General features: G+C 41.9%; 1 protein-coding gene across 4 annotated transcripts in view; it reads left to right on the forward strand.

The window, feature by feature from the left end:
* The window catches only part of NUP155 (nucleoporin 155), a 387,607-nt gene that overhangs the window by 312,618 nt on the left and 62,288 nt on the right, over positions 1-12,701 (forward strand). For all 4 annotated transcript variants that reach the window (XM_078769705.1, XM_078769706.1, XM_068096685.2 and 1 more), the window contains 5 exons: positions 667-782; positions 895-986; positions 1,874-2,007; positions 2,696-2,887; positions 10,653-10,791. In XM_078769705.1, coding sequence (XP_078625831.1) covers positions 667-782; positions 895-986; positions 1,874-2,007; positions 2,696-2,887; positions 10,653-10,791 — 673 coding nt within the window. The remainder of the gene's footprint in view (positions 1-666; positions 783-894; positions 987-1,873; positions 2,008-2,695; positions 2,888-10,652; positions 10,792-12,701) is intronic.

The raw sequence follows: 12,701 nt of genomic DNA on the forward strand, positions 1-12,701 counted from the left end.
CACAAAAAAACTACATATTTTGCTACATATTTTCCAATGTAAGTGCACAAATAATCGGTTATTTTTCCATTGATAACACGAAAATGAATTTCTTTTTTGAAATTGAGTTGTTGTTTTTTGGGGAAACGGAAAAGGCACTTTTTATAATGGGAAATCGCTGGATCTACAAATGGTGGCTGGAGTTGCACCACACTCTCATGACTATCTCGTGCCTACCCGTGATCTTTTCTAGCCCAAATAAGCCTTCAAACCCAACTCATGTTTTATGCCTCCGCTGACGAAGTCGCCAGAGGCATTATGTTTTCAGGCTGTCCATCCGTGATAGGTTTTTGTTACCGCAATAACTTTGGAACGGCTGAAGAGATCTAAGTCAACTTGGTGCACGTATGTATAATGAGGTAAAGATGAACAGATTAGATTTTGTTGTCACGAGGTCGGAGTTCATGAGTTATCGGTCGACGTCGCCACATCCAAGAGTGCCGTTCTAGTTAAGTTACTGTTTCCTTCCTTCCTTTCCCTCTTCTATGCCTGTTCGTTCATTCTCTTGCTTATCCCCAACTGATTGATGCCCCCATCCTCATGTCAGTGCATTACCTTTTTACCCAATGTCACCACACTCTTTCATGAGCCTTGATTTTGTATGAAAACAATAACTGCTTGTGGCAGGTGGAGAGCAGTACTTCAACAGAGCTACTGCAAGCTGTGCTAAACAGGCTCGAGTCACTTCACAACTTCCTGGAGCGCAGTGCTCAGTTTTCTGGGTCGTCCATTGCCAATCCAAGGTACACCATATTCCCCATGCTCTCCACAATCCTCTTTTTCATGGTCACTTCTATCTCACTTTTCTGCCTTCTTTTTTGCATTGCACCAATGGGTGTGTTGTCATCCTTGCAGTTATCCTCCACCACAGCGACACCTTCCAGGTTCCTTCCGCCATAATGTGCCATCACAACAGTTGCAGCAGGAGCTTCAGCGAAAGTACCAAGGTCAGTGTCCTGGTCACAACAAAAAGAACTAGTAAGAACAGAGATTGCAGACCCTCACCAGGACATGTTTTCAGTGGTTTTTAAGGCTTTTGTGTTAAAACGAATATGGCGGCCGAACCACGTGACCGATGACGTCATTTTGTTTCTCCACCAATTTCTCTAGATGACGCTCAAGAAATTTCATCTGATCGGATGAATCTTTCTACTTGTCGAATTATGATGTCATAGTGGAGGCACCTATGACATTATCATTAACACGTTTTATTCCCCATGGAGAGTTCTTTACAATGAGCCATGTCTCAATTTTTTTCTATGTAGCACTTTCGGAGATATAGAGGTGCAGTTTTTCGGTTTCCCAAGATGGCGCCCATACCATGTGACCTATGGCGTCATAATTATCATTAAAAGATTATCCAGGTCCAGTTGCATCTATGGTGAAAATTTCCTGTCATTCGGACCAACGGTTGCAGAGAAAATAATATTTATTCTTCGCGGACAAACAGACAAACGGACTTGAATGCAATACCCTCTCCTCAGGCGAGGGTAATAAACAACCTTTTGCTATACACCCCCCCCCCCCCTCCCTACCTTCACCCTCCTTTCACCCTGCCCCCCACCACCCAAAAAAGGGAAACCCTTCATTTCACTGTTATAAGGCATTATTAAGCATTTAATACTAAATTTATACAGCTGTGTAAGTTGTGCACATATGTTGATTTATTTTATTTTGGGGGATTGTCTTTCCATTTGTGCATCTTATCTGTTTGTTTGTGTACACCCATCTTTCTTGTCATATCCTTTTGCAAAATGTTTCTTGCATTGATGTGGTGCATATTATTTATGTTGTCTGTTTTAGGCCTTGTGTGTTATTACCCCCTAACCCTCAGCTGAAGCGCAGAGCAGGGAGCAAACATCCATGCATGGCCTTCGCAAACTTGTTCACATTACAAGCCAAGTCCTTGGTCTCTGGACTCTCCTGACAGAGCATCAGTTCCCTGCACTAGTTGATGGATTGTCTCCGGTAGGAAACTCCGCAGCAAAAACCTCAAATGAAAACTTAACATGCCACAAGCAAGCCTGACAAGCGGTATAAAGTGTAATATAATCCGCACTTGTATGGGAGAGTGAAATATGGGCAGAAACATTGGGGTAGTAGATCAGTGATTGATGTTAACTTTGGGAGATATTAGGTTCTGATGGTAACACATCATTGAGTAAGGGGAAGCAATGCCTGCTGTTGTAGTTTAGTTATTTGTGCTGAGTGTTTACTATGGCGATATTTAAGGTTTGATCTCTGTAAAAGGCATGTTTGCAGTTTCATTGAGGATATAAAGGGAAACCAATAAAGATAACTTGAGATCATGAAGCACATGGAACAAATTGCTTCCTTTGTTGTAGCAAAAGCTCAAGGAAAAAAAAGTCTTATGACAATGATTGTGAAATGGTGTAATTTTTACAATAGTTATTATCGTACCTTTGTTGCGGTATGATTTTGGTTTTGCTGCTTGTTTTAAGGCCAGCTGGGATGGAATTCCTTCTTTGGTCTTTGTGGTTCTGCATCCTCATTTAGAAGGCCATAACTTTAGGATTAAAGGTTAACAGTGTACTGCGCCCAATGGGGTTGCATTGTTTACGAATGAGTTGTATCCACATCTTAACAATATTTACAACAATGGCTGTCTGAGATTTGTGAGGAAACTCTTCTGCAGGAGCTCCGGGAGTCTGTGAAAACAATGACCTTGCGGGAGCTTGTCGTGCGAGGTGGAGAAGTGACTGGTGGTTTGATTGCTTCGCTGATAAACCGCTACATTGGAGACAATGCATCTACAGATGCAATCAGCCAACGTTTACGCACAATCTGCCCACTATTGTACAGCCCTGATGATATGCTTTGCTCAAAGGTATTGTTGAGATGGATGTTCATGTCATACCTCATTTACTTGTTCAATTTTTTTTTTTTTTTTTTTTTTTTTTTTTATACAAGATCGAGGCTCGTGAAGCTAACATTAATCACACAAAAAGACAAACCGACACACAAAACACAAAAAACAAGGGGAGCGGCAGACAAGATGGGGAGAGAGGGGGAAGGACACAAAGGAGAGGGGGAAGAGGGGGAAGGACACAAACACAACATTTGAGAGCAGGGACATCGGGAGGACTTGGGGGGAGGTGGGAGAGGATTAAAACATATGAACACTGCAAGGACTCTGGGGTGAATTACCGGGGGTAGAAAAGATCAAGGTTTTCGATGGGGGACGATAAGAGATGGTGGTGAACAGCTGTTTTAAAGACCTGGAGGGAGGAGTGGGATTGAAGGGAGTGGGGGAGTTTGTTCCAGAGGCGGGAGAAAAGGGGAATGAAAGAGTGAAGGTGAGCAGAAAGTCTTGATTTTGGCAGTTTAACCATAAGAGGGTTGCAGGCAGATCTTGTGCGACCTGAAGGAATATTGGGGGGACAGAGCACAGAGAGAGCTGGGGGAGCAAGGCCGGAGAGGAGTCGGTAGAAGACAGAAAGACCACCAACCTGCCTGCGGTGAGTGAGTGAAAGGCCCTCGGCATTGACTACATCGCAGGAGATTCCAATGATTCTGAAAGCTTTGGCCTCAACAGCGTGAAGCCGAGCAAGGTGTGAGGCAGGAGCACCAGCCCAGAGGGGGGAACAGTATTCCATTGAGCTGCGGATGAAAGCCTTGTATGTGGTGAGGAGCTCAGGTGTGCCAAGGAAGGACTTCGCACGACGGAGGATGCCTAGTCGGCGACTGGCTTTGGAGGCCAGCTTGGAAATGTGGTTTTCCCAAGAAAGATCATGGCAGATAGTGAGACCCAAAAGCTTGAGCGACAGAACTTCTTGGAGAGGATTGTTGAGAAAGTAGATGGGAGGGTTGTCCAGTCGGTCCTTTCGGAGAGACATTGTAAGAGTGTGAGATTTGTCAGGATTGAAAGACATGTTCCACTTGTTTGACCAGTCTGTGATTTTGTCCAGGTCTGCAGAGAGTGAGGAGGCTGCAGACTGCCGATCTGAGGGATGAGGAATGGAGCGACAGAGAGTAGTCTCGTCAGCAAAGAGATAGAGAGGATTTTCAAGAGAGTCAGAGAGATCATTGATGAAGACCAGAAAAAGCACAGGGCCCAGAACACTACCTTGGGGAACTCCAGCCTGAACAGGAAGAGGAGATGAGAGAAACCCATTCAGGGCCACACGTTGACTACGACCAGAGAGGAAGTCCGCCAGCCATGCGTGGAGATTTCCATGGATACCAAAGGAGGAGAGTTTGGAGAGCAGAGCAGGGTGCCAGACCGTATCGAAGGCACGTGAAATGTCAAGGGAGACAGCTCTAATTTCCTGTTTGGCGTTGAGGACCTCCATCCATTGTTGAGAAAGCAGAAGCAGCATGTCCAGAGTAGAGTGACCAGGTCTGAAACCAAATTGATGATCAGAGATCAAGCCATTGGAGAAGAGGAAAGATTTAATATCTGAAGCAATGATGGATTCCATGACTTTGCTGATAATTGGGAGAAGGCTGATTGGTCTGTAGTTGCTGGGATCTGTTTTTGCACCTTTTTTGTGCAAAGCGGTGATGTTGGCTGATTTCCAAGCAGATGGCAGATGACCTTGAGCAAAAGAGAGGGTGAAGAGAACAGAAAGAGGGAGTGAAAGAGCAGAAGAACATGATTTTAGGACCCGTGGGCTGATGCCGTCAGGACCAGTTGCAGAATCAGAGTCGAGGGTTGACAGAAACTTTTCCACCTTGTCAGGAGGAAAGGACACAGAGTCCAGGAGCAGCTGGGTACGACTGGGTACGGTGGGTACAGAGAGGGATGGGTTTGGGACACAAGATTTAGAGGCAAACACAGAGTTGAGGCATTCAGCTTTTTCACGTGCGGAGTCAGCCGTTAAGCCGTTTGAGGTGAGGGAGGGGATGGAGGGGGAACAAACACCAGAAACAGATTTGACCAGACGCCACCAGGATTTGGAAGAGGGAGACAGATAAGAGAGTTCGGTCTTGAGAATGGTGAGATATTGTTTCCTGGCTCTCCTGAGGGTGGACACACACTTGTTTCGGGCTTTGTGAAAGGAAATGAGATTTCCTTCCGTTGGATTTGCTTTCCAGGAGACGAAAGCAAGTTGTTTCAGGGCAACAGCCTCACCACAAGATTCCGTGTACCATGGACGGGAGGAAGGGTATGACAACTGAAGACGAGATGGTATAAATCTGTGCATGAGAGAGAGCAATTTACTTTGAAAGAATTCCCAGGATGAGTTGATGTCAGAGGCGGTAGAGATGGGAGACCAGTCCAGATGATTGATGGCTGCTTGAAGACCGTGCCAGTTGGCCTGAGTGAAATGCCAGACTCGTCGACGCTGAGGAGGCTCTCTGAGAATGGTCAGAGAGATGTCCACTTTGACAAGCACATGATCAGATGAGCCGATTGGAGCAGAAGAAGAGCAGCAGACATTTTCAGGGAAGTTTGTCATAACCAAATCCAGAAGAGAAGATGCTCCGTTGACTGAGATCCGGGTCGGGAAATTGACAGATTGTGTCAGTCCCAGTGAGTCGCAGAAGTCCTTTGCTGAAGAGCCATGGCTGGTGAGAGAGGTACCCACACCCAGCCAACTGGCATGGTGACAATTGAAATCACCACATATGAGGAAGAGAGAGTTGGGAATATGGTGAATAGGCAAGCTTTGCATCTGTTTCAGTAAGTTTTTGATGTTCTTTTTGTTGATTAGGGAAACAAAATTAGTTTCTCGTAGCAGGCCAGAACCCTTTGTTGTTATCCCTTGAAGATTCTGCGTGTGCAGTGTCATCAAAATGAAACAAGACCAAAAGTCTAACAGCGGCGTAGCCGGGCTTGTAAAATATTTTAAACCACGAACACACATCATTAGCTTTTTAAACAGTCGCTAATGATGTTTATAACATTAAACAAAGAAATTTGGAGGAATCCCGACATCCATGAGGTACCATTTACTTACAGAACTGAGGGAAGATCTACTGTAATCTAGATTATACCCCACATGGGTTGGGTACGGACCGTTTTGTTGGAAGAGACGTAATGCCGATGCTTTAGATATTTGATGATTATTTTAACAATCGGTTTGTTTGTGTTTCACACTGAATGAAAAACGTAAAGGTAGAGCATGGCGATTGTGATATATGACAGGTTTGACGATATGTTCGGCATGAACGGCATATAAATCAAAATGGCGGACTGTGGAGAGTCAGCCGCCTTACCGCCGTAATGACATCAGACGTAATCACATCACCCTGTCATGTGACCAGATCCTCAGCTCTGATTGGTATACGTTTGAGAGGACATACATATATACATACATACAGTCATACATACATACATACATACATACATACGGACAAACACTGTTCTAGACGTCTTTGCCCTATGGGCTACGCTGTAAAAAAAATTAATAATGCACCCTTTCACACATTTTGCCTCCTCTCATCAAAAAAGGTTCACTCAACATTCGGTGAAGCTGGGCTAAAAAGCACTTCCATTTAGCATATAATAATAGCCTTGTAGCATTAAGGGCCAAATTTATGATAGGCATCTAAGAGTTAGATGCATGTAGAATCGCTAATTGTGCAATGATCACTTGTTCAAAGTTAGTTATCAATCACCGAAGAGTGATTATCCAATGCGTGATCAAAACCTAATCACAAGCGTTTAAATAACAAATAAACCTTCACACATCAACGAGGGCATGTTTAAGAATGCGTTTAAAGTTTTGAAGCAACGATTAGGTTAAAATGGTATAGTTAGAACTGCAGTTGTACACTCGTATACTTCCTGGCAATTTAAGTTAACCTTAGAATAACTGGAGGTTACGCTATTGTGGTTTATGTACTGCAGTAAGGATTGAATGGAATGTATGGAGGCAAAAGGTCTGAAGGTGAATATCGGAAAGACGAAGGTGATGGCAAGTGGTAAAGAATGTGGTGAGATGTAAAGAACAGGGAAGTGGCCGTGTGCTGTGTGCAGGAAGGGTGTCGGAGTGAACTCCATTCAATGTACAATGTGCGCTGAGTGGGAGAATCAAAAATATAGTGGTCTGAGAGGGTCATTAACCAGTATGGCAGCTACATTGAAGTGTACGGTGTGCACAGAGGGAGCTGCAGATGGAGGAAATGTTGAGTTGGATCTTGGAGACGGCGTGAAGCTGGAAGGTGTGAAAACATTTTGCTACCTAGGAGACATGCTGAATGGAGAAGGTGGATCAGACTCGGCAACGGTTGCTAGAGTGAGATGTGCATGGAAGAAGTTTCGGAAACTGAGTGGCGTGCTAACAAGGAGGGGAATGTCGTTGAAGCTGAAGGGAAATAGTCAGGTTCACTATGTTTTTTCGTTCAAAATCATGGTAGATTAGCAAACCTATACATTTTTGGAAACGTTATTACATGGAAAATCTGAAAATCAATGTTTACATTTGCGGTGTTTACATTTGCGGATTTTCAAAATGGCCGCCATAAAAATACATATTTTGCTCTATTTCTGCCTCTAATTACCCTAAAAACTTTTTAAAATATACTAAGCCTATGTTTTCAGGTACAAGGAATCCATTGGTGACATAATCAGAATTCTGACTGTAACAGTTCTTTCTTTTTTCAGGAAATATGCATCCAGGGAGCAGCCATTGATACAAAACAAATTCCGTTAATATATTTATTTTACATTATTATTGTGACACATTTTGATGTTATTAACTGCCTGTACAAAATGATAACATGTATTTGATTATGCAACTTATCGCGAATATAAAGACAGTATTTTGCAATTCAAAACCTTTGATTCGTGTCTTACCATTCCCCATAGCACTAATTTGATACTTTCATTGGATTCCTTGTCCCTGAAAATATAGGTTTAGTATATTTTTAAAAGTTTTTAGGGTAATTAGAGGCAGAAATAGAGCAAAATATGTATTTTTATGGCGGCCATTTTGAAAATCCGCAAATGTAAACACCGCAAATGTAAACATTGATTTTCAGATTACTTATGCTATAACCTTTCCAAAAATGTATAGGTTTGCTAATCTACCATGATTTTGAACGAAATATAATTTATTGACATAGTGAACCTGACTAAAAGGTGGATGCTGCATGTGTGAGAAGTGTTATGATTTATGGGAGCGAGACATGGGTAATGAACGTAGAGCAGCAACGAAGACTGGAAAGGGTGGAAATGTGAATGGTTCGGTGGATGTGTGGAGTATCGTTGGGAGAGAGGAAGACAAATGATGAATTGCGAAAGATGATGGGAATAGAGCCTGCGATGGATGCTGTGAAGAGGAACAGGTTGAGATGGTTTGGTCATGTGTTGAGGAAGGATAAAAGTGACTGGTTGAGAAGAGTGATGGAAATGAATGTAGAAGGAAGGAGAGGACGGGAAGACCGAGAAACACTTGCTAAAGGTGGTGGAAGAAGAAATGCGGGCAAGGGGGTTAACAAGGGGAGATGCAGAAAATAGGGCAAAATGGAGAAGATTGTCATGGGGCCCGCAAGGCTAACCCCCGCTCCAGCAGGGAAAATGGCCTTAAAATGCCTGTTGTTGTTGTTGTTGTTTGTAGTAAGGATTGCTGGTAACTGAAGTGATTACAGTTCTTGTATGGCAGATAGGTGCAGGAATTGTGCCTTTGATGATACAAGCATGGCATTTGGCACACAGTCAGAGTATGTCCTAAGAAAGATATTTGGCTATAGGGCCATTGCAGATTTGTCCTGTAACAAGCAATGGAGGCCATTTTGAAAAATGGCCGCCATTGTCACAGGACAAATCTGTGATGGCCTTATAGCCATATATCTTCCTTAGGGCATACTCTAACTGTGTGCCAACTCTCATGCTTGTATTATCAAAGTCACAATTCTCCCAAATATTTCACCTATCTGCCGTACTATTCTAATTGCAGTAATTTTCAGCAAATTCCTCCTTAATACTCGAGTTAAAATTATACTTGATTACAGTTCTAATTACAGTTGTCTGCAGAGAATAACTATAGTAAAGGGATGTATAAGGATTGCACGGCTTATAATTGGTAGTTTAAATGGGACGGTGAATATGGATGCGTTAGGAGTGGTTGAATTAGCTCAAAAGGCATAAGATGATAGGGCAGTTCGCCAGCGTGCATTGAGAATCTTCAAGGATAGATACAATCCTCTGGAGAAGTATGGCAATATCAAATTTGTCCAGTATTAGACTCACAAAATAATAATTTCGTTGGCTGCTGAATATAGTGCAAGATGACCTGGATCAACCTACAATGAAGAGCAATGCACCGAATCCCCTCAAACAATTGTCTGTTGTGCTGTGATTCTACGCAAGTGCATCATTTAGATGTTGGAGATATGTGTGGTGTTCCACAGGTAATCAGCTGCTCAGACGTGCACAACTAAACTGCTGTTTATCTTCCTTCGTAAATTGCTGTTTAGACATGTGATTAGCTGTGCGTGTACAACAATGTTTTGTCAGCGTTTAATGGTTAGGCATGTAAACAAGGCGCTCGCTTAAACGCCTTTTGTAAATTCGGCACTAAATGCTTTACAAATTACTAATGGATTTGGAAATCCATAAATTGCGGTTGATTGTATATATTTTTTAACTTCAACGGCACTCGGTAGAGTACATACATCCTCTAGGCTGAACAGTTTACGTTTTGTGTCCCACTAATCGAGACCTGAACCAAAATTGAATCTGCTCGTTTTTTTCACCTACCCAACTCATCCACAAAGTTTTGTCATAACCAGTCCACAACTTTTTGAAAAACCATGATATATATAGTTTTTGACCCCATCTCTCAATAGTGAAGAATCACTTTAAAGATTCTAGTATCCGGATCTTCCACAAAATCGAATCAATTCATCCATGCCACACACTCACCTTATCCCCCAACTTTTGTCCAAATCCGTTCACAACTTTTTTAGATACACTGTTCACAGCAAACAAACAGACAGACAAACAGGGGTGAAAACAACTTCTGTCCACTTTTAGTTCCAGAGGGAATTAAATAATTCAATTTTTATGTTGCACTTCATGGAGTGCATTACAGGATGGTGCATTTGGTAGTTTTGCAAAAGTGGATCTGACCCTTTGCTTCAGGCCTGTACATAAGCTGTTCACTTATGTTCTACCTGTTCTAACCTATGTCTATGTTTATGTGTTTATGTTATGTTTATGTTCTATGTTCTAACCTGTTTCCATACCTTCTGTTTTCAGTATTCCCACTACAATTATTCTATTGTTGGAATCATAAAATGGTTCTCTGCTGAATCCATAAACGTTATTTATTTTTGTTTTGAAACTGTGGTGCCAAAATTCAGGGTTATGAAGCAATATCTCTTCAGGAAGTGTAGTTTACAATGGTCCCAGAAAGATCAAACAACCTGGTATAAGTATCTATTATATATGCAAAGATGGACTGATTAGGTTTCAGTGTGGAAGGTCAGAGGACATGTCAAGTAAAAATGTGATACTTGAGAACAGATGAAAGGATTTAAATCAAACTTGGTACAAGTATGTATAATGATGTAATGATGTGGGCGGAGGCATATTGGTTGACGTCTTGACGTCGAAGAGTGCCGTTCTAGTTTGTAATGTTGTAACTACTGCTCATTCTTGATCCCATTTTTAATTCTGAACAAAATCCCTGTTACTGCAGGCAAATGAACTTCTGCAAGCTGCACGGCAGGAAAATGCACGTGGTGAGAGGGAGAGGTTGTTGCAAGAATCCTTGCAGCTGTACAGCAACATTGCCCATCAGATCGATCTTCCTTTGGTCTGCAGCCAATATCGGCAGGGTTTGTTGTGGATAATAAATAGGGGAGGAGATTCTTACTGTCAACTGTCAATTTCACATTTTACTTAACTGCAAAAATTTTATTTTCTCGATATCGGTCTTGGAGCTTATCGTTTGGAACTGCTTAGGAATTTTCAGAAATCCATATGCCAACACACCTTCAATCCCACAGCATAATGTGCTTTTTGGATTAAAAATCAATACAATCTGCTCTTAACCTGAAAACATTGCCATTTCTCACCATAGTCTGCTGAACTGTCATAGAGTTATTCAATACCATTCCTCATGCAATATCTCACCCTTCCAATCTGGCTAATCTATAAAGAAACATCCTGTGTTTGAAGCAGTGGCGAAGAAATTATGTTTCTAAAAATGCTGTTTCAAATACGCAAGACAATGGAATACAGCTTAATGAAATAACCACAACTGCACACTATACGTATACATCAAAGGAAACAATTTTGGATACAAGATGTGTGTTGTAACGGTCTCTAGCGCATCTGCACACGTACCTTACCGGCGATAGTCGCATTGCCATGCGGAAGCTGCCCTTCCAAATAGCCTGAGTGATGCCGAAGGGCAAGTTTGGTTTCAAATAATTCTACCTTGAATGCGCTCAGTCCCGATCTACCCATGTATCGTACCAAATAATTGTGCGCTTGGAATTCCATGCCCCTCAAATGGCTACAACACACTGATCCTCAGCAACACAAGGCTTTAATTTACAACTAGAACAGCACCCGGTAGAGCGCACAGTCTCGCCTTGCGCGTGCTCGTTTTGAACAATATTAGCAATCGTTAACTGAACATGCTACTATTTATGGCCCATATACCCTATCATCCATGGCACCGCATTATGCCACATACATTGCCATTATCCATGATTGATTATTAGGATATTGATTGATTATTAGGATTATTAAGGAACACCTTTGTGCACATGAAGGCTAAATTGCTTAATTGAAAAAGAATATGAAAAAAAATTATTCTCCAATGCAAGTCGGTCATATGTATGAAGTTTCGCATCGATCTGCTAAGTGGTTCTGGGGAAGGTTTTTTTTTTTACGTTTTTATCTTCAATCCAATATGGCCACCAGACCACATGACCAATGATGTCATAAATTTAAATCTTCACTCACACTTTTTTTTTTTTTTTTCTACTCACACTGGGTGGTGGTAAATCGGATATATGAAGTTTCAGATTTATCGGACAAGGATTTTGCTGGAATACCACTTCACCAATGATGTCATTGTTCTCACCCTATATACCCCATGGAGAGATTGACACGCCAAGCTTCAATTTTTTTTGTCGATCGGTTTCGGAGATGTCTAATTATTTTCCTTTAATCCAATATGGCTGCCCCCGCTCTTGCAGGGAAAATGGCCTTAAAATGCATGTTGTGTTGTTGTTGTAATCCAATATGGCTGCCATACTCTGTGACCTATCTATTATGTCATTTATCAATAAAATATGCTCCATGGGGAGTCCCCGCTATGTTTAAAATTTCGCATCAATTGGCCAATTGGTTACAGAGAAAAAATTTTTTAAAGAAAAAATATATATAGACGTGGACACAGACAGTAGTATTGCAATACCTTCTGGATGAATGGGATGTCGGAGAAGGGAAGAGAAGCGGCGATCGCAGACTGAAACCAATTAATAAAAACAATCTCTGGATCTCACGGTGCCACGACACTTGTTTATCTAACTTATTTCACTCATATGGGAGTTCACAGGACAGAGAGAGAGTGACAGGAAGTGACAGAGACACAGAGAAACATAGAGAAACAGAGAAAGAAAGAAAGAGAAAGAAAGAGAAAAAGAGAGAGAGAAGAGAGAGAGACCACAAACAACCTAAGGTGTGAGCATATTCCAGCTCATGTCTGATTTTTACCTGTTCATGTCTGATT

Source organism: Myxine glutinosa, chromosome 1 (genome assembly GCF_964187855.1).
Source record: "Myxine glutinosa chromosome 1, kmMyxGlut1.1, whole genome shotgun sequence".
In the NCBI taxonomy this organism is placed as follows: Eukaryota; Metazoa; Chordata; class Myxini; order Myxiniformes; family Myxinidae; genus Myxine; species Myxine glutinosa.